The 23,528-nt window shown below is 38.1% G+C and overlaps 1 protein-coding gene across 9 annotated transcripts in view; it reads right to left on the minus strand.

Moving 5' to 3' along the window:
• Nucleotides 1-2,871: 2,871 nt before the first annotated feature.
• The window catches only part of pbx3 (pre-B-cell leukemia homeobox 3), an 80,872-nt gene continuing 60,215 nt past the window's right edge, over nt 2,872-23,528 (minus strand). For 2 of the 9 annotated variants that reach the window (XM_015392321.1, XM_015392322.1), the window contains exons 3-10: nt 21,867-22,108; nt 19,350-19,540; nt 17,118-17,253; nt 16,281-16,310; nt 11,572-11,737; nt 10,049-10,126; nt 8,602-8,691; nt 2,873-4,495 (exon numbers count right to left, since the gene is read on the minus strand). In XM_015392321.1, the coding sequence (XP_015247807.1) occupies nt 8,645-8,691; nt 10,049-10,126; nt 11,572-11,737; nt 16,281-16,310; nt 17,118-17,253; nt 19,350-19,540; nt 21,867-22,108 (890 nt within the window). In that variant the 3' untranslated portion in view covers nt 2,873-4,495; nt 8,602-8,644. Of the gene's footprint in view, nt 4,496-8,601; nt 8,692-9,501; nt 9,615-10,048; nt 10,127-11,571; nt 11,738-16,280; nt 16,311-17,117; nt 17,254-19,349; nt 19,541-21,866; nt 22,109-23,528 lie in introns of those variants that run through there. The other 7 variants (XM_015392316.1, XM_015392318.1, XM_015392319.1 and 4 more) reach the window with 7 other exon arrangements.

Consider the following 23,528-nt stretch of genomic DNA (forward strand, 5'->3'; position numbering starts at 1 on the left):
CTACTTTTCCACCAATTCTTACTCTTCTTCTCAAGCCTTCATTGATATTTATATATCACTTTATGGTCCTATCTAATATTCTCATTTCCTGAGACACCAGGTTCAGGATTTATGTCAGCTGTAAATTGTATGCAACAAGATGATGATGAAAAATAAGTGCCCCTGAAATGCATCAGGCTGTGTTATAAATCTACAAATGTTTAATCCTTCAATTTTAATTACCTCACATGCTCATCCAGGAGGAGCGAATTCTGCAAAGTCAATGACTGGATAGAATCAGCTGGTTTTCCGTAGATAGAAACCTTTAAACTAATCTGACTGGATGAGCAGATTGAATTGTCTCTCTATCTTGAGCTGATGTGAACTAGCATTATATAAATAAACCTACCAGAATTGAATTAAAATGAATTAACTTTTTGATAGCAATCTACTGTATTGAGATGCACCTGTTAATGTAAATAGAAAGATATGTGGAAAGTGTTTAGAGAGGTGAGAATTGTAAATATAGCTAAAATACAAATGTAGACTATTGCAAACTAAACTTGACTGATCTAATGTAAGTATTCTGAGGTGGATTTAATAATCGCAAATTAAAAATATACTGGCGGCAATCCTCCGAATTATTCAGCAGAGAAAAGCGGTCTAATTTATTTATTTATTTACTTATTTTGTCTTGTTACAATGATTTTTGATGGACTATTATTGTCAGATGAAGTTATGAAAAAGTGGGGGGGGATATAGTCTGAGGCTTGTGCATTTCCTTATGATGTCGCAATCTTTGATCAGGGATCAAAGCTGCAACATTTTGTCACAGACTCCGCCCAAAGGTATTTATTCCCTTCTTTGATATCACATTACTTAAGTGTTGCAGAATGCATTAATGCTTCCCTGGTTTTGGAGCCTTGCCTCTGGTTTGGTGCAGCAGTTTGACTGGAATCACGTTCTGCAAGTACGAAAATAAATAATCAATACATCCCAGACAGTGAACTTTTAGTTTAAACCTCATAGCAGTCTAATATTCTACTAGTGGGAAGCAATTACAATATTTTACATTTTAATATAAACAATCACTCTATTAAAATGTGGTGTTACATGGGTCTGTGAACAATACACTGTGAGCAATAAATCAAGCCGTGACAAAAATTACATTAAATTTAATCTAATATGAACCCTACCTTAATAATATAAATGATATCTTTCTCTAATTTAATTGGCACTAGCTTGGTGCATATTGCTAATATAATTCTGAATTTCCATATTTAATGATGCATGCTTTTCACTGTGAATTTTACTTAGAAAATGTCGTCCTTAATGAACCTTAGAAAAACCTCTTATAGGCGTAATCTAAGAAAATGTTACTTCTTTATTGAGAAAGGTTCTTAGAGCAATTCTGTAGAGTGCACTGCTTAAAATCCAGCAGGCAAAGATCTAGGAAAGTAAATTTATTTATTAATAAAGGCATTACAAGCAAACAAAAAGCAGTGGAGCCAGCTATGTTAAAATGCACATATTCTAATTATCCCAGAATTGTCTAGGTTAAGAAATATACAACGTGGTTTGTGGCAGAAATGTATTATATCAATAATAAATACATGCATTAAGAAATATTAGGTTGTAATGGGAAATAAAAAAGCTGTTTTTTTTGTTGTCTTTCAAAAGCAGCAGAATATTTCAGTTTAAACTGCCTTGTGAAAAATGGAAATAAAGATCTGAAGCATGGATGTGCAACATTCAGGATAAAGATATGATTTCAAGAGAAAGGTGTTCAATGAAGTTCTGCACTGGTTGAGTGGACAAATGTGCTCTCCCGGGAAACCGTCTGTGCATTGCGCTTGAATTAAACTTCTGCTGTTACATCTCTTTTCTGCTTCCCCCCACCATCATATGTTCAGATGAAGCCACATGTTTGTGTTTGCATGCTGCCATGAAAAAAAGGGAACCTTCTACTTGCAGCACTGGATTGTTTTCTTTAATTATTATTTTTTTTTAATGTTGCCAAAAATCCAAGAAGGTCCAAGAATGAGTGACACAAACGCGGGACACAAGCTGAGAAGGGGAAGAGACGGAAATGGAGAACTCTGCTGTGAAAATGAGAATAAATGGATGTCAATTTCCATGTGGAATTGCTAACCAATGATCCATTAAGCCAGCCTTTTCACAACAGACAGACAAAATAGCCTGAATTAGAAGTGTCTGACATTTCAGTTAATTGCACTAACTATCTCAGCTAACAGTAGCTTCTAATTGGATCCTCGCGCTTTAGCCGCACAAAGCATCCTCATAGAGTGTACACAGAAGTATTCACACCCCTTGGCCCACAGACTTTGTGAGAGACTAAAACATAATGTCACAAATCTGTGAAGTTGATGGAAATCATAGATTTTTTTTATTTTTATAAATATAAATGTAAAAAGTGATTTGCATTTACATTCAGGTTCCCCATGCGGAAGTAGAGACACATCTAAAGGATGCAGCACAATGGGCCTAAAGGACTGGAATTGAGGATTCCTGCTCTATGATAAGAACATCTATTTGAGCCTGCTTTTAACATGCAGAAATGGGAAAAAAGCTAAAGGTGCATAAAGAGCTTCACAAGGTTAGTTAAATTGCATTTCACTTAAATTTCACTTAAATTCCATAAAAGTTTAAAAAACAATCCACTGTGGATTGTTTTTTAAACTTTTATGGAATGACTATGACCAGGATGGCTGAGAATCTTCATCAGCATATTTCACTTAAATCTTTCCTGCACCTAAATGAAACAAACTACATTCTTTTGTCTATGAGCTTTTCAGCATTAGTCATTTGCAGATTGATGTGTAAAAAAAATAAGAACATTTGACTTTCCAGCTTTAACAACAAATAATCAAAGAAACTCCTTGGTGTCATTAAAGCAAAAAGTTTTATTCATGTTTGAAATTACACAACTACCACAAGGAAGACTTTTCTCTCCAGGGTGTAGTCTGGTTAGAAAGCAACACTAAACATCTTTAATACATTAGAATCACTGCCACAAATCATTTGTCATGACTTTTTTTCAGTTTCAGAATCACATACAATAGAAAGAAAAGAGAAAAAAGAAGTCTGGAACTCTGTTGAACAGAGCTGAAAATGTGCAGTTCTGAATACTGAAACCTCTATGCATTACACTTTTTATAGTGATTTTTTTTTTTGCTTTTTTTCCTGAATGATTTAGTAACAAGATGAGCAACATTCAAAATGTTTTTTTTTTTTATTCAATATTTACAACAGTTTAACTGTTTGGTGTTTATCACCCCCCCTCAATAAAAGCCATTAACCAACAATTTCTTCCCAAGATCCCCGTCTTTTTAACCCCATTGTGTTAATATTATTTCTATTTTTTGTTTTTATTTTAAGTTGCAGTACAGCAACACCATTTTATTAAAAGATTAAAATATACATTAGATTACATAGCAAATGAAGAGTTTACACTGTTGTGAGATGTAATTAAAATAAGAAAAATGAAACCATTAAAAAAGGACCAGAAATTAAAGAAAGTAGGTATGGTGGCGATATTGTTTAGAGGTAGTAAGTGAGCACTCTAAGCTACTGAAATGTTGCAAATGACTGGTTTCTATGAATGAGGTAAGAAAGTGGTGTATTGATTGGTTGGATGTTTAATTACTCTTAAGCTATATTATGTACAACTTTTCCAGCATAACGGGGCGGGCTCCTGTGCGCCCTGTCAGGATGATCTACTGAGGGGGCGCTTTGTTGGTTCCATAAGCAGTACAAAAGAAATGTTTACATATGTACAAAAAACGTCAAATTATAAAATATGGAACCGTGTCATGTTTTAGTCAAGTAATCAATTAAGCTTCTTTATATTCCACAGTTTGAATAGTCATTTTCTTGCACTCATGTGCACAGTTGTAAGACAAAAAAATTTATCTTGAAAAGTAACTGTGAAGCTGCCGCCAAGCTGTCAGCCTAGGCATTGTTGAGTCGCCGGACAAGGCGGCAAGCACATTAGAATCAAAGAAACAGCTGCATTAATTGAAAGAAACGAAAGAGAAAGCTCAATTATTAAAATGCAGAGCGGCAATCAAACAGGGAATCGAACAAACGGGGCGTTTAAAATGTCATAAAATGTCATCTGGTTCATTTTGAGCAGGAGATGTTTATCCTGAACATTTGTAGGTCTGTGAGTTTACCACTAAATAAAAAAAAGGAGTAAAAAGCATGGTGATTACAGTTACTTCATGAAAAAAAAAAACAATAAGCAATCAGGAAACACTTGGTGTCCATAATGGAGGATGCCATTTTGCATGTGTGCACTGTGGCCAGCGGGAAATCTTAAGGAAAGTTGTTTTTTTTTATTTCTCCTCAGTGTTTGAGAAATGAAGAAGTCCATGCTGCGCTGCAGGGGAAGATGCTTTTTTCAGTTTGAGGTGTCCGAGTGCACACTTCCAGGTCCTTCTGTGGGAGAGATAACAGAAGATGGAGTCCTTGCAACTTGCCATCCTCCATTAGCCTGAGGCAACGAGAAAAAAAAAGAGAAAAATCAAGACTTGATTTAAAAACTGCTGCAAAAATTAAAGGAGTGGGAGAACTGAGACTATTTTAATTATTGTGTTAGATTACTTTAAAGCTATTTCTATCATCACACTTTATGTTTCAGATGATTCCACCTTTAATGTACAACAAAGGGAATAAGAGTTAATGATTGATGCAATTTTCAAATGAGAATTTATTTTCTTTCTTTTATCCAATGAAAGAAATATTTAAAAAAATCTGTATTTATGTTTTTATAACTGTGAAATGACCCATTTTCTTTTGTCGGATTACATAGCTACAGTCAGGCCTAAATACTTCCTAACCAGTGAAAATCAGCTGTTTGATGGATCAATTCAACAACAAACAACCAAAGACCAACATCTATGGCATTGCTGGCCTCGTTTGCCAAATATAGGGAATGTTCATTATTCAAAAGTAAAAAATGGACTCTGTTCTCTACCAGAAAATCCTGTAAAAAGAGATCTGGAGAGCTGCTTAAGTCCACCTGGGTTATTAGCAGGACAGCAATCCAGCCCATCAGCCAGTCCACTATTGATCTTGCTTTAAAAAGAGGATGGAGTGGCCTAGTCAAAGTCTGGAATTAATTTGACAGAGATTATCTGAAAACGCACCAAAGCAGCTGAATTAAAACTATTCTATGAAGTAAAGTTGGTCAAAACCCTGCACTGCAAAAAATGGAAATCTAAATAAGTCATTTTTGCTCAAATTAAGTGCATTTTTTTTCTTGAATTGAGGAGGTAAGTGAAACACTTTGCCAATGGAACAAGACAATTTACATTTAAAATAAGAAAAAAACTATTGCTTTGTCTTATTTCAAGTATCAACCTGCTCAAATTAAGGGTATATACACTTAATTTAAGACATTTTTTTTACTTATTTCTAGATGTTTTTTGCAGTGTGTCCAGAATTGTGAAGGACTTTATCCTCTTATAGCTAAACTATGGCAAACAGGTGTTTCAGCCTCCTTTCAGTTTAGGTGGCGATAACTTTTTACAGATGGCCATTTTGGTTTGATATAGTTACTTTTCCCCCGATATGTAAAAACCGTGTTAAACTGGACATTATTTGATTTTGCTATTTTCAAGGCTTTTTTGTATGATTTAATAATTTGTCTGATAACAATAACATGGAAGAGCAACAAGCCAATGCATCTTAAACGAGGCAAACCGATTTCCACAGAATTTTATCTCCATATATTGTGATACAGTGTGATTAGTCAAGTCTTTGTTTTTAGTGGCTTCAGCAAGAGACACAGAAATAAATTTGTCTCTTGTCTAAACCAATGGGAGCAGTCCCTGAAATCAGTGTCTAAGCAGATTTTAGCAACGGCCGACAGCTTGTCGCTACATATTCTCCTGTCAGTCAGGAAGAGGGAGGGCTCGGCCAAGTGAGGTGGGGGCAGCTGAGTGAAAGTGACAAGGCAAGGCCTCTCCAAGAGAGCCAGCCCTAGCCAGCCCGACGATGCTTTGCTCCAGGCATGACCTAGCCTTTACTGGATCTCTCTACGTCACCGTCAACAAAGCTAAAGGTTAGTCTTTGCAAATACATGTGGAAGTCGCTGGGTGGATTGTTTTTTTGAAAAAAAAGAAGGAAAAAGCAGCTTTGCTACAGTTATCCACCTTTTTTCTGCCTATATTTCGCCATATTTCCAGTGTAACTTGGTGTCTCTGCCTGCTTTAGCAAACCATCAGGTCTACAATGCAGACAGAAGTGAGAAACCTTATGAGAATGAGAAAAACACTTGATCCTGTTCAGAGCTGACATGCAAACAGAGCTGACAGCAAACCAGCATAAAACAGTGAAGCCAAGACGACCCTAATACTGAACTTCTAAAAATAAAGAAAAAAGAAAAAACGCAGTTATTTGTTTATATAACATTTTAATTCTGTTTCATAGAAATCCTTCTGTAATTTTCAGTAAGAGGTAAATGTTTTATTTTATTTTGATGCCTCAGCTCTGAGTGATATTTGAGTGTGTGTAGATTTTACCCAGAAGGCATGCGGTAACAATGTAAAGGGAGCAGCTCTGATATACTGCAGAGAGAAAGCTGTCGAATACCATTTCTCTCTCTCTCTCATTCGCTCCCTCACTCTTCTTCCTCCCTCATCAAGAAAATTAATCTTTACTCTAATGGCTTCAGATTATGCGTTGCTTTACAAAAAGGCGCCATATCTAACCTCATCAGGAAAGATGGAATTCATGTCTGGAAAAGGCTTCAGGCCATCACATGTTCATATTTTATAATGAGGAAAAGTACACCCAAAATTCTCTAAAGCATTTCAAAACAACAGAAATGCCGTGAAATATGCAGCAGCATGATGCATATTGATGCAGAACATTATAATATCGGGTAATAAAATAGGCGCATTGTCTAACATTAAACAGATCATTCTTCCACATTTAAACTTTGGTATTCTGGTGTTGGTAAATATCACCATAAAGCATTAGTTCTGTATTTATAAGAAAAGTTTTAAGCAATTTGAGTAACTTTCTAGAGAAGAAAGCATTGCTAAAAATCTGTAAAAACAAAAACTGTTTTCTTAACCTTAATATATTTTTTTAATTTTATACCACTCGGCTTTTACATTTGACATTCACTCAAAAAATAAACCCTTGCTCTGTTTAACAGGTATCTGCCATCTCCTCCTAGCTTATTTTAAAGACTTTAATGCAAAAATGGTTAAAGATTTATAAAACAGCCTTACCTTAAAACTCTAACAGATTTTTTTCGATATAGATTTTTTTAAGGAAATAGTTTTCCTCTCTTCAAGTTTAGGCCCTAAGTTTCTAGGCAGACATAATTTTTTGGTGAGTTTGTATAAGAGCAAAGAACACCTTTAGTAATTTGTGTAGTCTAGGTCAGGCATCCCCAACCTCGGTCCTGGAGGCTCCGCTGTCCTGCAGGTTTTAGAGGTTTCCCTGCTTTAGCACAGCTGATTATAATGATTGCAGTAGACCAAAAGCCTGTTAATCAGTTTTCAATTAAAATCAGCTGTGCTGGAGCAGGAAACCTCTAAAACCTGCAGGACAGCGGGCCTCCAGGACCGAGGTTGGGGATGCCTGGTTTAGGGTATGCGTTCATACAGTTGACAAAGTAGCCAACATCACAATACCAGTAAAACATTAACATTGCTCCGATTCAAGGATCCAGGGCAGCTAATATATTTGGTCTTGAGCCCCTTTAAACAAGCTTTAGCCTTGTCAAGAAAATCTGGGATTACATTTAATTAAGACTAGTAGCTAAAAACCAGATTTGCTACTATCCCTTAACAGTATACTTGATTTAAGCGGGGCATACACTGTACGTTTTTTTGCCCTTTTTGGGCTAACTTTCCAGTCGTACGAGAATTTTTCGAGCAGGCCGACTTTCAGCCTGATCATGCGTTGTGTAGTGTACAGAGGGTAACAAGGGACGATCAGCCTCTCATGACCACCTCCCAATCGGGAATCATGAGGTCACGAGAAAATCAAACATGTTTAAAAGTCTGTCGGATGTTCATTCATTCATTCATGTTCAATCATTCAGCGGGCATGCGCAAACAAGGATTCTTCTTCTTCTACCTTTCAAATGATCGCACAGAAGCATGGCGGGGGGTGCAATGAGTAAAATGGAGTTCCTTCTGTAAAACTGACAGACCGTATCAGCCCCGTTTGCCCAGCCATGTCTTTGTCCAAATACGTCGTCGCCTTTTCTTTTTAGGGCTTTCAGCACAAAATTGCACCAATTGCCAAGGCAGCGCGTTTCTCTCTAGTGAGCTTCATATTCCTCTTCTATTCGTTGGGCTTCCAGATAGATGAGTATGAGTAGCGCCATCTCACTGCGGAGCTCAGTCCGACGTCGTTTTTAGACGTACAGTGTGAGCAGGTAGATCGCATCAGAGCGTCGTGCAACATAGTGTAAGAACATACATCCTGAGCTGTGAACTCACACTGTACGACGAAACCCTGCGTTGTAGCATCGTGCAACGATTGAAAAAATCGCACAGTGTATGCCCGGCTTAAGGCAGCAGTATTACAGAGGGTGGGGGTCTTGTATCACTAAATAATGGAGATGAAACTTACATTTAGGCCATGTGGGCTATACATGGTGTTTCCTGCCAGAGCATCATTGTATCCTGCCGTCTGACTGATAACATGGCGCAGGGTATCCACCTGAATGGGGAAAAAAGGTGCACAAACTGGTCAGTTTGATGTCTTCCAGTAGTTCAAATAAAACTGAAAACATGCTAGAAGAAGCAGGAGATGCTAAGTCGTGTAAAATCAAAAGCTTTAAAAACAGGCTCCCAACACAGCCAGAGTTCTAAATAGCTAACAGATTATCTTAGGAGGTGAAGCATATGAATGAAATGCGCATGCTTAGATGTAATGTCCTGAACTGAATCTATGGGTGGAGAAACAGGAAAAATCATAATAAAGCAAATAAAGAAAGCCAAAACGAAACCAATGGTATGTGTAATGTCTGGTTTACCAGAGTTGATACTCTGTATGTTGATTAAATACAAAAATAAATCCACAAGATAGAAGACATTAACCACAAACAATTATAAAATGAGACAGAAGGACAGAAACACAGCACAGGAAGAAAGGGGGACGTAGTACCATAGAAACCCATTACCAAACCCAAGAGCCCAAGTCAAAGCCAAATGCATTCACAAAACGTTTGAGACCAGGAAACTGTTTCCTGGTACGGAAGCAGTGGCGTGGGATTATATTTTGGCTGCCAAAATATTCCATCCAAAGCGAAAAAGTCAGTAAACACTTCATACAGCAGGATATCATTGGAGGCCTTCGTGGGTAATTTGAGCTGCCTTCACATGAGCAGCATGTTTTTTCCCCTTATTTCAATTTTTTGTTTGTTTTATTGTGCTTTAGACTGCACTGTGGATGGCTCAGTACACAGGCAAGACAAGGACAGTTCTCTGTGGTGACATCTCAGGAACTGTCCCTGATTGTTGGTCCTACCTGTGACTGTACATTGGCTCCGACTTGTGCCCCTTGGTAAGAATCCCCATTCAGACTCTGCATGCTCAAGAACATGTCCCCAGTGTTTGGGAGGCTAAAAGAACCTGAAGAACCTGGAAAGGGAAGATGTAAGTGGCTGAATACATGAGAGGGCTATAAAGGGAGAAGCAAAGACACACACCCGCCCACGCACAAGTGACACAAGACACACAGCACGCGTGCGTCTTTAAAAACAAACCCAAATCAGGCAGACAAGTACACAGAAGAAAGTCTCCACAGAGCAAGCAACTACGAGGGCGGAGGAAGGGAAGCGAGGAGCCAAACAGAGGAGGAACGAAATGCAGAAGGACCAAATATCTCATGACGAATGTGGTGAACACAAATGGGATGAGGATCACACGACACACAGGGGGGACCGGCTCTACATGTGGTTGGGTTGCCTGAGCTCCCAATTGTTCCACATCAGCTACTTCCAGGCTAAATCTGACAGGGAGGCTTCGTATGGTACATGACAAAGACAATAAGAAGCTTATGAAAAGAGCAGTACCAGTAAACATGTTGCTTAAAAGAGTGTTTTTGCTCTCTGCAGAATCCAGCTGAAACTCTTCATCTTTCATCTGGAATCCTGGGTGCAAGAAAGAGGGACCACTTCATAAGCTCACCACATCCCATCGCAGGTCAGCCAAGTCCAACTCAGTTAAACATTACTCATAAAGAAATGACAAAACATACCCATCTTAGCTCTGTTTCTGTGTTTTAATGACTGTACAGTGCAGAAAAAAGGATTTCCACCCAAACAAACCAGCATCTAACTTGTTGTAAGAGCTTTTTGTCACAACTGTCATAAAATGATAACTAGCATCATAACTGAATCATCACTCAATTTTGACTGATTGGAAGTTAAGGTTTTTGAGGATAAATGGCTGATTTAATATGCCACCATGTCTTGATTGGATTTAACGCCAGGCCACTCTAAAATCTTCATATTTTGGAGACACTCAGAGGTGGATCATTACTCTACTGCTTAAGTGAGTCTATGTTTAAGTTTATGAATTGATAGCTAAACATATTTGTCCATTTTACACCAGATACAAATGAGTAATTTCTTACAAGTTCCATTTTAATCGAATCAGTTATTTAATCAAGATGTGATTCCTTCAGTACTTTAGATGCTTTAGAGTCATCTGTGACCTCCTGGAGGAGTCACCAGCGCACACTTGGATTAATTTTGGTTGGGGACGAACTCCTTGGTTTCCATCTTTTCTTTATTTGCGGCTTTCTGAGATCCCAAAGCCTTTGTAAATTGCTTTTTCTAACTGAAAGGATGACAATGATTTTTTTTTAGATTAGAATGTGATGTAATGCTTTTTTATAGATTTTCTCTCTACTTCATGTCAGCTTTTTCTTTCAAAATAAATGTCTTGAACTACAGGCAGATGTCCACGCTGGGTGTGGCTGGTGAATTAATCATAAAAGCTTTTTCCTGAAAATGAATTAAATCATCTTTAGAAAACATGTTTTGCATTTACAGGTAAAACCTTTGTTTTTATCTGAAAATGCTCTTAAGTATAACAAATTTACAAATTTTAGTGTAAAAGCTAAATTGGAAGAAATGCTTTTTTCCCGCACTGTAGACTCAACATAAGCTCATATTACCTACCCCTGATGTGATGCCCTCAGTGATTACTTACTTTTGTTCTTTTTTTAATTTTAAACTATTCAGTTAGACTAAATGCCATTATCCTTACAAACAATAAGTTGGAAAAGTCAAGGGAAAACAAATCCCACAGCATCATTCTGAATACACTCCCTTTTTTCTTTATTACCCCCCAAAAACATGTGTTCTCGGTTCACAAGTCAGGAACGCTCTCTTTATGCATGAGTTTGCTTGGCATCAACTGTCTTATAGACAGGAGACACTGTGATCCCCAAGCTGGGAGCAGAGCCTGTCACTCTTGCCAGTGTGAATGGTGCATGAGTGAGTGTGGTAGAAAGGCAGCAGGTTTAGGACTGAGGCTGAGGGCACATCTTTAATCTATTCATGTTTATTCTATATGCAGGAGTGCCTACCAGAGTTGGGAGTGGTGGGGGAGTTGGCCTGGCTGTTCTGCACTGCAGCGGCTGCAGCGTGCGCCGCATTCACAGCAGTCTTGGCGGCATACAGGTTGGCCTCTTCCTGAAACTTGCCGATGTTTTTCTTGTATCGGATCCTTTTGTTGCCGAACCAGTTGGATACCTACGTGTGGGAGACAGAAGAGGGAGGAGGAGCAAGAGGAGTCAGACGTCAAGCAGCCACAGCAGCGTGCATTCAGCAGTGTGATTGTTTCAAGATGTCATGTTTGGGTCCATCAAGTACCCAATTCCCAGCCTCTGCAGTGATGTCCGCCGGGTACACAAGCTAATTAAGCTGTAATCAGGAGCCACTTGTGTCCTCTCATGGATGGGAGCATGACACACTCCCACATCTGTCTTCTGACAAAATTAAAACACAAGAGGCTCCTATTGCACTAACATTAAAGTCTGTGTGACAATTTCTCTATCTGGTCTGATTTTAAAGGCTGGCTAAAGTTAGCGAAATTCAAATTTTTCGTTCTCAAAAGAATGCTTCCTTATTCCACTTCAGTAATTCTAGTTAAGTGACACCTCATGCAAGCAAAATTTATTCAAAAGAATAAAAATCAAGTAGATAAATAAAGGTGTTTGACATTTAGCTGGTGTAAAGCAACATGTCAGATTTTACAAAGACACATAAAAACAGAGAATAAACAAAAATAAAATCAAAAAGTTAATCTCTCCTATTATCATATTATTCAAATACGATTAAAGATTCTTCTTCTGAACTGAAAATATTTATCTACAATATGGCAGGTTATTAAAACCATAGGTTGTAATTTTTGTGTGTTTGTATGAATGCATAGCATGTATAAGGATTTCTTCTATACTGTATAACGTGCAGGAGAGTAAAGACTTGCAGCTACATGAAGCGCTTACACACAGTGATCAAAAAAAGACTAAAGCTCTGCAGGAACATAAGCTGTTTGCAACGTCACATATCAGTAGTGATTTTCTACAGACTGGAACTCATATCAATGTTTACGAAAGTTACGGTTTTAAAACTGTTCAAGTCTTCAGTTATGCTGCACCTAAAAAACTGGTCACAAATTTCCTCAGTAATATAGAGTGTAACACAATACTGATACCCCTCCCTCACCTGTTGCTGCACACTTCCAGGAAAATACTTAATATTTTCTTTGATAAAAATGGCATCATCCATTACTTAAAGGAAATAAGTGTAAACCTGAAGGAAAGCTGCTCTTTTTTATTATGAGTCTCTTTTAAAACTAGAGCTGAAAAGATAAAAGTCGGATGTGTATCAAGCAGCCCTGCTACCTGGAATGATTGACTGATTTATTGAGTAGATAGTAAAAGCATGTTATATTTGTGTTACCTGTTTCTATTTTGTTTCATCACTATTAAATAACATTTCCTATTTTAAGTTTTTAAGCACATAAGAAAATGTATGAGATAAAAAACGTCATATGATGGACATTCTGTACAATAAGTCTTTGAATGTTTATTGAAGTAATCTTATAGAGTCTCAATGATCTGGTCGTTTAAGCCTTTGAATGCCATCCTAAAATCCTAGTTGAGTCAGGAAAAGCATTCACCAAAAAAAGTTTGCCAGTCTGATGAATGAGCCATAATGGATGCTGAGCTAAATAAGGGAGCAGCAGAAAACACACAAGAATTAAGAGTAAATAAATGTATAGTAAAAATGTTACGGATTGAATTAATGTAAGCATATCAGTTAAAATGTCTTTCTTTCTCCTTAAATAAAAATCCAAATAAAGACTTTTTGTTTGGAATTATGGTTTAAATTGTACAAAGTTGTCTTTATAATCTTTTCATTTATTGACAACTTATAACCTACTGATGGCGACTAGCTAAGATCTATTTCTTGGTAATCCTACAGCTTTCAAATATTGTCACCAATTGTTTTTTCTGCCCAACAATTAAACAGCTTTATTTACTTATTTGGATTAATTTATTTAGCAGCATGATTTAGGATTAAATAACTTGTTGCCAGCTGAAGCGCTTTAATCTGTGCTCTACATCTTCTCCAAGGTAAATCCAGGTGGTGTATTTCGTTATTCATTTTCAAAGTTAATGCAGGACCCAAATTTCACAAGAAATAAATATGGTCAAATTAATCTTTGAATTTGATTAAAGCCATATCTAGTTCAGACATTATTTCATTGAAATGATGACATCCACAATCATTCCCTGAAAAGTTCTATAAAGAGTGAACCTTATGTGCGAATGCTGGCTCTGCAATAACAGCAGAATAATAATGAGATGATGCTTGTTTTTAATGGCCCTATAAATTAGAGTGTCTTGTCGCTGTGCTGCAGCCCCCCTCTCAGGCCCTTGCAGCCCACGGCTGGACCAGCCAAAGAGCAGCTGCCCCTAATGACGCTTTATTTAATTTCCACCCATGTGCTTAAATTTTAATATCCCTAGCAGCCCGCCAATGCTGTGGTGTAAAAACCGACTGGATTTGCAGGACATCAGATCATTTCTATCCTGCACGTCTCTGCGCTCTAAATCTTTAATATCTAGGCAATTAAAATTAATGACCATTCAGGCGAGGCCCACAGTTGGCAGAGCTTCCTTGACATCAATTGTTTGATGGGTTTACCTAGAGGTTAAACTAACAAGCAAGGTTTAATTGGAAGCAATGAAAGCTCTGGCCATCATCCTTTTTACTTAACCTGCTTTCAGTAGATTGTACGGCCAAACACCGTGCAATATTCTAGCCTATTTAGACGGCTCACATTGTGCCCACAAACCAATGAAAATCATAGAAATGTTTTCTAATGCTCATCACTCTGTTTAATTTAGCAAAATGCCCTGGCAGTGTATTAAACAAATCCACTTTTGTAAAAAGGAAAAAATATTTTTATTATCTTTTTATGAGTAGGCCATGCACTACTCTGGCCCAGATTATTACAGCAAAGGAGGAAACAGCCACCAAAATCTGCAACAGATTTTGACTGATTCACAGTTATAAATCTCATACTGTACTATTGTTTTTTTTATTCATTTTTTTCCCTGTCTTCCATTAAGCATTTGACGACACTTTTCCTCAGCATTTCTCTACCCTGCGCACAAATTAGTCTGGCTTTAGTTATCTTCATGTTTAGCCAAACAAAATGCACTGCAGTGGAAGGTCTGTAGCAAAACTCAATCTGAAGAACTAAATCTCTTCAGTCTTGTGGGAAGTAGTGCATTCACCTTAATTCAGAGTTTGGGAAGAGTCAGATTCTTAGACTGCAGTGCTGAACATTAGCACCAATTGTATAATGGAAAGCATAAATGTGATACTCTTGCATAGAAATACTTTGAACGCAGAGAAGCTGTTAATAATTAAAACCGTTTCAGCTTAGATCAGAAAAACATTCCTATTTTAGCTTCAATAACAGATCTTAATCAGAATTGAATGCATACTTTCAATCATAAATTAATCTCACCTCTGCACTGTAAAATTAAAATAATCTAATGCTCTTTTCCACTTAGGTAGGATCCAGTTATGTCTGAACTTAAAGTATTTATTTTCAAAGTGAAACCAATGTATGCACATGAAACAAAAGACATAATAGTAAAATATTTTCTCTAAACTTTCCCAGCCTAAAGTGAAGGCCGAAGGATTTCAAGAGTCTATGAATCAAGATGAATTTGAAATTCTTTGGATTTCTGAAATTTTTCTTTTGTGTCATACAAAGAGATTTTTCTGTATTGGTTTGATATGTCTCCCTGCTCATGGTGCAGCTCTATAACTGCCTTTGTTTAGCATCCAGCTAAATTTTCTATGTAAAGGGCACTGGGTCAACATAATGGGAAATCTGTAGAAAAATATTGCAGTACACTGATCGGGTAGATGTTGGGTGGGGGTCGCGAGGTTGATAAAAAATTGCTGCTAAAACTTATCTCTGTTTTGTGACCCACTTGTGCTGAAGAGTTTAATAAAAATAGTTCAGGGAAAATAATCTAAATATTTATATCTTGTTGTGAACAGAACAGGCAAGCGTGCATGGACTGGTCAAATCTCCTCTGAATCATTAATAACTAAGCAAAGAATAATTTATAGAAGTTCAAAATACACAAAGCCTTCGATGTATTCTTAAAACCAAAATATGTAGCTAAAATCTAGATGTACCGTTATGGTTTGGCGTGCACTCATCGAGAAAATCCTTTCAAAAAGTCAATTTAGGTACTTAAGATAATCAAATAAAATCAACAAAGTGGAAAAAAGTATTTTTTTTTCTCCACTTAAGTACAAAGAAAGAAAGCCCTGTGTGGAGAAACATGAATAAAAACACAAACCAAAATAAATGTTATTATTGATTAACCAAAAAACAAATAAATAAACAAAACCATAAAAAACTAACAAATCATAATAATTAATGACTAAAGAGGAATGTGACACATCGTTACACACAATATGGTGATTAACTGGGTGTGATGCAGTCAGAGAGCTGTGAGACTTGCAGGTAAACTGTTGGTAAATGCTAAATATTACCATTCAATCAGTAATGGTAAAGTCAAACTTTCACATTCTTTTCTCTAACATTAGCATTGATCCGTGTGTGAGAGGGGAAAAGGTTCGGTGCAGTGGAGGAAACTGTAATCCTACAACATTCAAAAATAAAACAATCAAAACAAATAAAAGGAGGTTCAAAGAACATGAAAACAGTGGATCAGGAGAGGTTATGACATACCTGTGATACTGTGATGGTGCTTCCCACCCCCTGAAGGCAAAAAAGAATGGGCTTTTACAGTATCTGACTCTTCATGACTACACTCAATATACCCCCTCCCCACACACACAAAACAATGCAGATAATTGTATAGATTCATGTTTCCACGTTATTGTGTCTCTTAGGGACAGCCACAGAACAACAGAGGATAGAAATCTTTATAGTAGTCACAATCACAGCAGAACAAAAAAAAGGAGACCACAGGATAATAATACTTTGGATGTGTAGGGGGTTGTTGTTGGATATGAGGGATATTGCCTTCAGGTGTACCAATGAGGAGGATATGATCTATAGAAAGAGGGAAAGCCTCATCTTTAAAGGGGTAACAATGAATTAGCAGACTCCTACCAGGCCACTTGAAGGTAAAACATACGAATAAAAACCAAATTTCACCTAGAGTTTTGAAGCACCAGCCTTTAACTTATTTTTTTATATGTAATGGATGATGCCATTTTTATCTTCCCAGCCTACGACCTGAATGACTGACTGGGCAAATGAGAGAGAGAGGGAAGGAAGAAACAGGTTGGGAGTGAGAGGGAAAACTGTCAGGGGGCCCCACAGTAAGGAAGGACAGCATAGTGCTATGATTGAGGCAAAGATGATATAGGCCTCCCTTCCCAGTGGCCCTGCTCTGACTGAGTGGGACCAGGCCTTGACTGAAGCATCATTAGGCAGTCACAATGCCAAGGTTAGCAGAGGACATTGTGTCTGGATGGTGTGACCCACTGTGATGGTCCCTCTAGGCTCCCCCCTACCTCGTTTTGCCCAGCAGCCCACTGTTAAAGGAGCGGTACCCACCTGGGAAACGGTGATGCTGCACTTCTTGGCCAGCTCCTCTTTAGCCTCCTCGCTCGGGTACGGGTTGCTGAGGTGCGAGTAGAAATATTCGTTCAAAATTTCTGTTGCCTGCTTGCTGAAGTTTCTCCTTTTTCGCCTGAGTGAAGAACAAAAAGAAGAAAACGGACAGAGAAAAGGGCCTGTTAGCAAAACCAGCGTGAACCCGTCCAGTTTTGACTGCACAATCAGTTTCACACATAAATGGTGAAAATAATGAGGAATTGTTTTTAAGGGCCTCTGGGAGTATAAAATTGTGGCCTGCATTTAGAAAAGAGCAATCTTGGATCCCAATAAGCTGACACACACACAAATGCACCCAGTCTCAAAACACATAGAATGCTTAATTTGGTCTGTTGGTCTCCAATCCCCAGTCCAAGCGTGTAATGTGGAGAGTTTAGTGCAGCGGATGGGTGGACTTCGTGATGGAGCGCAAAAGCCCAGTCGGAGTGCATCTCGGTGCATTATAGAAATCACGGCATGCACAGTTGAGCATTGCTCCTGAAGTGCCACGGCCCTGGGTTCTACAGCAGAAACAAGGAAAACTCTAACAAGATCTGGGTCCCCTTCTCTCCCAAGGGCACTACTTATCATGTTGTTGAGCATTTGCTTATTTTGCCTTGTTTACCGCGTTTCATGCAGGCGGCGGGCAGCAAATGTGCTTCCACTCGGCTTGTTTGGCCAGAACTTGTGCGCACGGTTCCACGCTACACGGATACTGTTAGTGATTAGAGTAATCCACAACACCTGCTGATGACCTCCCTTCCATCCATTACCTCAGGACTCGGCCCCATTTCATTCGGTCCTAACTGCTCTCAGGTGTAGAGCGGAGATTGTCTTCAAAAAGGATAATGCATGGGACATGGATGTAATTAAATTCATGCATCTCTGTTGTGCTCATACTGTGTGCTGTACTAGAAAGGCAAGAGTAACTTTCAGACCTGCATAAAACTCTGCTAACACTCCCCATCCTTATATAGGTCATACAGAAGCAAAAAGATATTTCTCAACACCAGATCCACACATTTGTGGATATAAAATGTGTAAAAACTTCACTTTTTTGTTAGTTATGCTAAGAAATGTGACCAATATCATAATTAGTTAATTGTATCCAGATTTAATGGGACATTTATCCCAAAAACAAACAGATCTGTCTGGTGGATATATAGTGATTTAAAGGTGCAACAGCCATATTCCTCTTAACTAAAACCTTTTAATTCAATCTCATTCTTCTTAAGAAGCGATCCATCATTATCTAACTTCTTAATTTGTTTACAAACTCTGGCTTCTGAAAGTTCTTTATGTCTATAAGACTTATGCTTCAATTCAATTGGTTTAAATAATATAGTACTTCATTAATTCTTAAGGCAAATTCAATTTAATAACTTATCTGCTTTTTTTTTTCAAAAGTTGTTTCAGATGTTGATAGATGTAGGAAGGATCTTCTGTATCCGTCTGCCTTGCACCACATCTGGAGAAGCCCTAAAGCTATTAAACTTTTAAGATGTCGGCTTAAGTGACTTTAGAGCTTTTCTGACAGATCTTCTGGACTCTGGCTAGGTCATTTCACTATTGTTTTCAGGGTTTTTTGTTTGTAATTTTATTTGTTTGAACTTACTGTGACATAAAAAATGAAATCCTTCTTCTTTGGTTCTCTTGATGACATTTGAAGGTTTGCGGACAAAACTGACCGATATTTAAAACTATTGATGATTTTTTTTCTACCTTTAGAAAAAAAGGGTCATGTGAGAATATGGCATGATGCAGCCACCACCGTGGTTCACTGTGGGAATTGTGCTCCTATAGCTAATAAGTGAAAAATGAGCAATCATTGTAGTAATCCTACTAAAATATTTGAACTTTACTAACAGGTCGCTGGATTCTGTATTACTGATGGTCGGTTGTGAGGAAGACTAAATGTTAATACTGAATCTTAAGAGGTTTCAACAAAGTTTTAGATTATGTGTGGACAAAATTTTGCATGCGAATTATAATTTAACTTTTTCTGATTTGTTTTCTCTTTAATTGATGTGTTTTCAACTTGATTAATTCAATATACAGATTAAAAAGTGGCAAATGTTTAGCAATGATTTCTCAAGCTAAATATCTTTGACATCCCAAAACCTGGCATTCTAATAGCAGTGTGTATTTTCTTTATATCCACAACTGTTTGCTAAACACTCCCATTCTACAGACCTGGCATCAAGGAATCTGGAGCGCAGGATCATGACAGCCTCACAGGTGCTCTGCTTCAGCTGCATCTGGATGGAGCTGAACTTGCGGTGGATTATTCCCACCATGCGCTCGATCTCTTTGGGCGAAATGGGCCGCGTGCGGGATTGTTCCCTCAGCAGGTTCATCACATGGGTAGTGAACTCGTTACATGCCTGAAGGAAAGAGAAAGGCATAAACAGCCAAAGTGACTCATCTGTAATCTCAGACATAAAGAAAAAAAGCTGCTGATTGATTTTCCAAAATGTATCTAATATTTTAAATTGACAAATGAACTTCAGCAGGGTGCTCATGTGACTCTGATGACGTGATAGATGAAGTCATTTTTTCAATAAATGCACATTTGCAGTTTTTGCTTGGCCATAATGCAATGCGAACTCAAACAGGCCTCGGTTAAACCAGTAGTTCATACAAGATTAATTAGAATAACTCATTTACGCAGTGCACACTTTAGCTCATTACTCTAAGTAAAATTCGTTAAGTATTTACATTTAGATAATTAAAACACAGAAACACCCTCAAGAAAGATGCATTTACTCCGGGCAAAGTGTTGTGTACCCCTGCACCTCCTCTTGCAAAGCAGAGTAAATTAGTCTAATTTAGCTCAGTGGCTTGCTGAGGCATCACTGTTACACCTTTTCTTTAAACCCATAATGCCTCAGTGCTTAATGGGAGGCTGAAAGTGCCAGGTGAAGGAGCTCTTCATACTTTTTATTGAACAAAGATGACGAGTATAATCCTTGGGATCTCTATAATCATCTAGAACGCAGTGCATAATACCGCAATTTGTTTTCCTGAGCTGTTCTCTCTCATCACATTACCAGAAATGTTCGCAGTAATGGAGGGCATAAGCTGTTCTCACTGCAGCAGCCTAAACTCTGCTCTATAGCTCCACATCCCCATGAGGAAGACATGCATAAAGTTTTAATAGTTAAAAAGAACATGGATAAAAATGGTACTTAACACGAAACAGGGTGAAATAGACGGGCTGTTAACATTTCATCACATTACAATTATGCACTTTAACAGTATCTGAATCAAGAACAGCAGAGTTGTGGTTTTCAGAATGTTAAAATCCAGTGAACTAGTTGTTTTGAGGACACAACTAGTCTATAATCTAATCTCAGTTTAAATCCAGCTGTTTTGTGAAGGCATTCCTCCTTGATCATATCGGACAGATCAGGGAGGAAACTGTGGAAAAGCTTCACAGTATTCCAGACTTTAAAGATTTCACAGATGACATTTTAATCCATCATTTGATTAAAGCAAGGTAGAGCACTGCAAACCTGCCAAATCATGGCTATAGGAGATCGACAGATACAGTTTTTTTTTTTTTTTTTTTAAAGGCAGATGCAAATGGTGATTTTTTTGGGATTAGACTAAATCATCCCTGATATATACTGCTGATTTTTGGAGTCATTTTTGAAGCTACTTTTTTCTTCCTTCATATACACGATAAAAATGATGAAATGATAAAAAAAAAACGTCTCATAAGTTTCAATTTAAGCAAAAAAAAGAAAAAAAGAAACATTTATTGACACGTATCAAAAGATTAGCAATGGATATCAAATGGAGGGAGCAGAAATGCATGAGTTTCTGGTGATCTCAGGGCATGGCTGCTGTATTCAACAAATTAGCTAACTTACAGTATGCATGTATCGGCAGATGCTAATATAGGGTTCCTACAGCATAAGGCAAGTTAAATTCAAGACTTTTTAAGGCTTTTTAATGCCACTTGAAATAAAAATTTAAGACCAAATTCACAAGAAAAATCTACATGCGACAACTTAACCCAAAGGTTTATTTTAACATAAACCACTGCACTAATTTTTCAGATTTTGAAAAGCTTCCCATACAGGAAGAAAGCTAAAAACACACAAATGACAGATATATTTAACTGAATTCACAAATTTTGTTTTAGCAGGGAACAAAACAAATCAGTTTTAAAGCCACAACATAACCAGTGCTAAGTCTTTTTTGCAGCTATTTTTCTTTGTATGGTTTTCTTAGTACGTTTGACTGATTTAAGACATTTTAATACTAATTAAGGCCTTAGTTTTATTTTAAAGAATTCAATGCCTTTTAAGACTTTTTAAGGACCCGCGGGAACCCTGTAATACCAGAAGAAAATCTATCTGCTGACTGATTTAGTGGTCTACTCTTAACGGCTGTCCACCTAATCTGATAGGGTGGACAAGGAGAGCACTGATCAAAGAATCAACCAAGAGGCAGTGTCTTTGGAGGAGCAGCAGAAATCCACAGCTCAGCTGGGAGAATATGTCGTCAAGTCGACTTTATGTCATACACTTTTAAATTGGGAAAAAAGGAAAACTAGAGCAGCTTGACAGAGCAGGCATCTGGAAGAAGGTGCTTTGTTCCAATGAGACCAAAATGTAACTTTCTTCCCACATGCAAAACATTGTTTGGTAGAAAATCCTTACTTCACAACACATAGCACAACAACAAGAAAAAAAGCATTACCTGCTCATATTTCTCTAGCTCTGTGTGGTAGATCTGTCTGATCTGTGTGAGTTTGGCTCTGTAGTCAGAATGTTCGATGGAGTTGTCGGCCGCCCCGCCCGAGGCAGCGGCTGCAGCAGCGGCTGCGGCTGAGCCGCCACCTTTCTCCGGTCCCGCCACTCCCTCTGCCAGCAACATGTTATCTAAACGCATAAGCTGGGGGTCTGGAGGGTCCTCCTCTTGGGCACCCCGGATGCTGAGACCTGAAGCAGCACATAAAAAAGAAGAGAAAAACCTTCAGCAAATGCCTTTCAGAGAAACACCTTACAAAGCTGTAAGAATTATATAAAAGAAACACTAAACAGTTAAGTGCAATTAAATGCATTCCATCTCTAGTCTCCCATGCTGTGAATTCTTCCTCTCAGGTATGAATTGAGCGCCGTGTGTGTATGTGTTTCATTCCTGTCGCCTGCATCTATGTCTGTTCTCTTTTATTTACACACTGCGCTGCACACTGTGTGTTCAGGAAAGCAGACATGACAGCAACATCCATAAACTGACAAATGCTCGATAGTGAAGTGGCACTTCTACTCTGCAAAAGGATGCTAAACAGGAGGCTATACCAACTGTAAGTCTCTCTGTCTTCCTAGAACCGACTGAGGGAATTCCACAGTCAATGTTCTTATTTTGGATGAGCTTTAATTTTTTTCAAGGCCTAAATTTAGCAGCATTAATGAAACACACTGCAGAGAGAATAAATTCCTCACATAGCAAGACAAGCACCAAGTCAGTCGTATGCAAAGTGTCCATTTGTAAACTGTGCTTTTGCTCCCAGATCCTGCTGTTTGTTTCTCTTGGTTGCCTGTCTCGGCAGCCTCTCAGCACTTCCTAATCACACAGCAGATAGCATACATTCACACCTGGGTGCACTGGCACTGCAGCCACAATGCCAGGGCTTTCCAGAGAGTAAACAAACACAAAAACACTGCAGGTCAAGATTACAGCAAAAAAACAAGCACGAGCCCAGTAAGTGGATAAAAAGGTGGTTCAATTGGCAGTAAATACTTAGTGGCCACTCCAATGTTGTGATCGTCGGAGTTGTTTGGATTCAATAATCCCTCTCGCAATTCAGGGATTTTTTAACAGCTCATTACAGCTTCATTAAGATATGGGCAACCTCTGGAGTCTAAATGGGGAGATTAAAGGCTCTATTGTGTCAGCTAGTGGGTACAATCTTAGAGAAGCCCAACTAATAGGACATAGTGGTTTTAAATGTGGTTAATGTGGCTTACTACCCAGGGTGCAATAACATGGGGGAGGGAACAAACATTCATGAAGTTTCAGAGCAATGTTTTTGTTTTTTTGACTGATATATTTAAGTACTTAATGAGCAATAATTCTCTGTGTTGTTTATAATTAGTGACCATGGCTGGTTCAAAGCATTGAAATATGGATTTCACGACTGTTAGAGCAATCTGTACTGAAATTACTCCTCTTTACTCTAAACTAGTGTTGCGCCGATGCCATTTTTTGGCCCCGATACTGATACCCGATACCTGGCTGTGCAGTATCGGCCAATACCGATACCATGATAATGTAAAATAATTGCCATCATGGCTTTGTCAAGCTGCTGCCTACCTTTGTGAGGCAGGAAAATCTAATACAAAGTGAATCCGGTAGAAC

Source organism: Cyprinodon variegatus, unplaced genomic scaffold (assembly GCF_000732505.1).
Source record: "Cyprinodon variegatus isolate N-32 unplaced genomic scaffold, C_variegatus-1.0 Scaffold586, whole genome shotgun sequence".
Classification (NCBI taxonomy): Eukaryota; Metazoa; Chordata; class Actinopteri; order Cyprinodontiformes; family Cyprinodontidae; genus Cyprinodon; species Cyprinodon variegatus.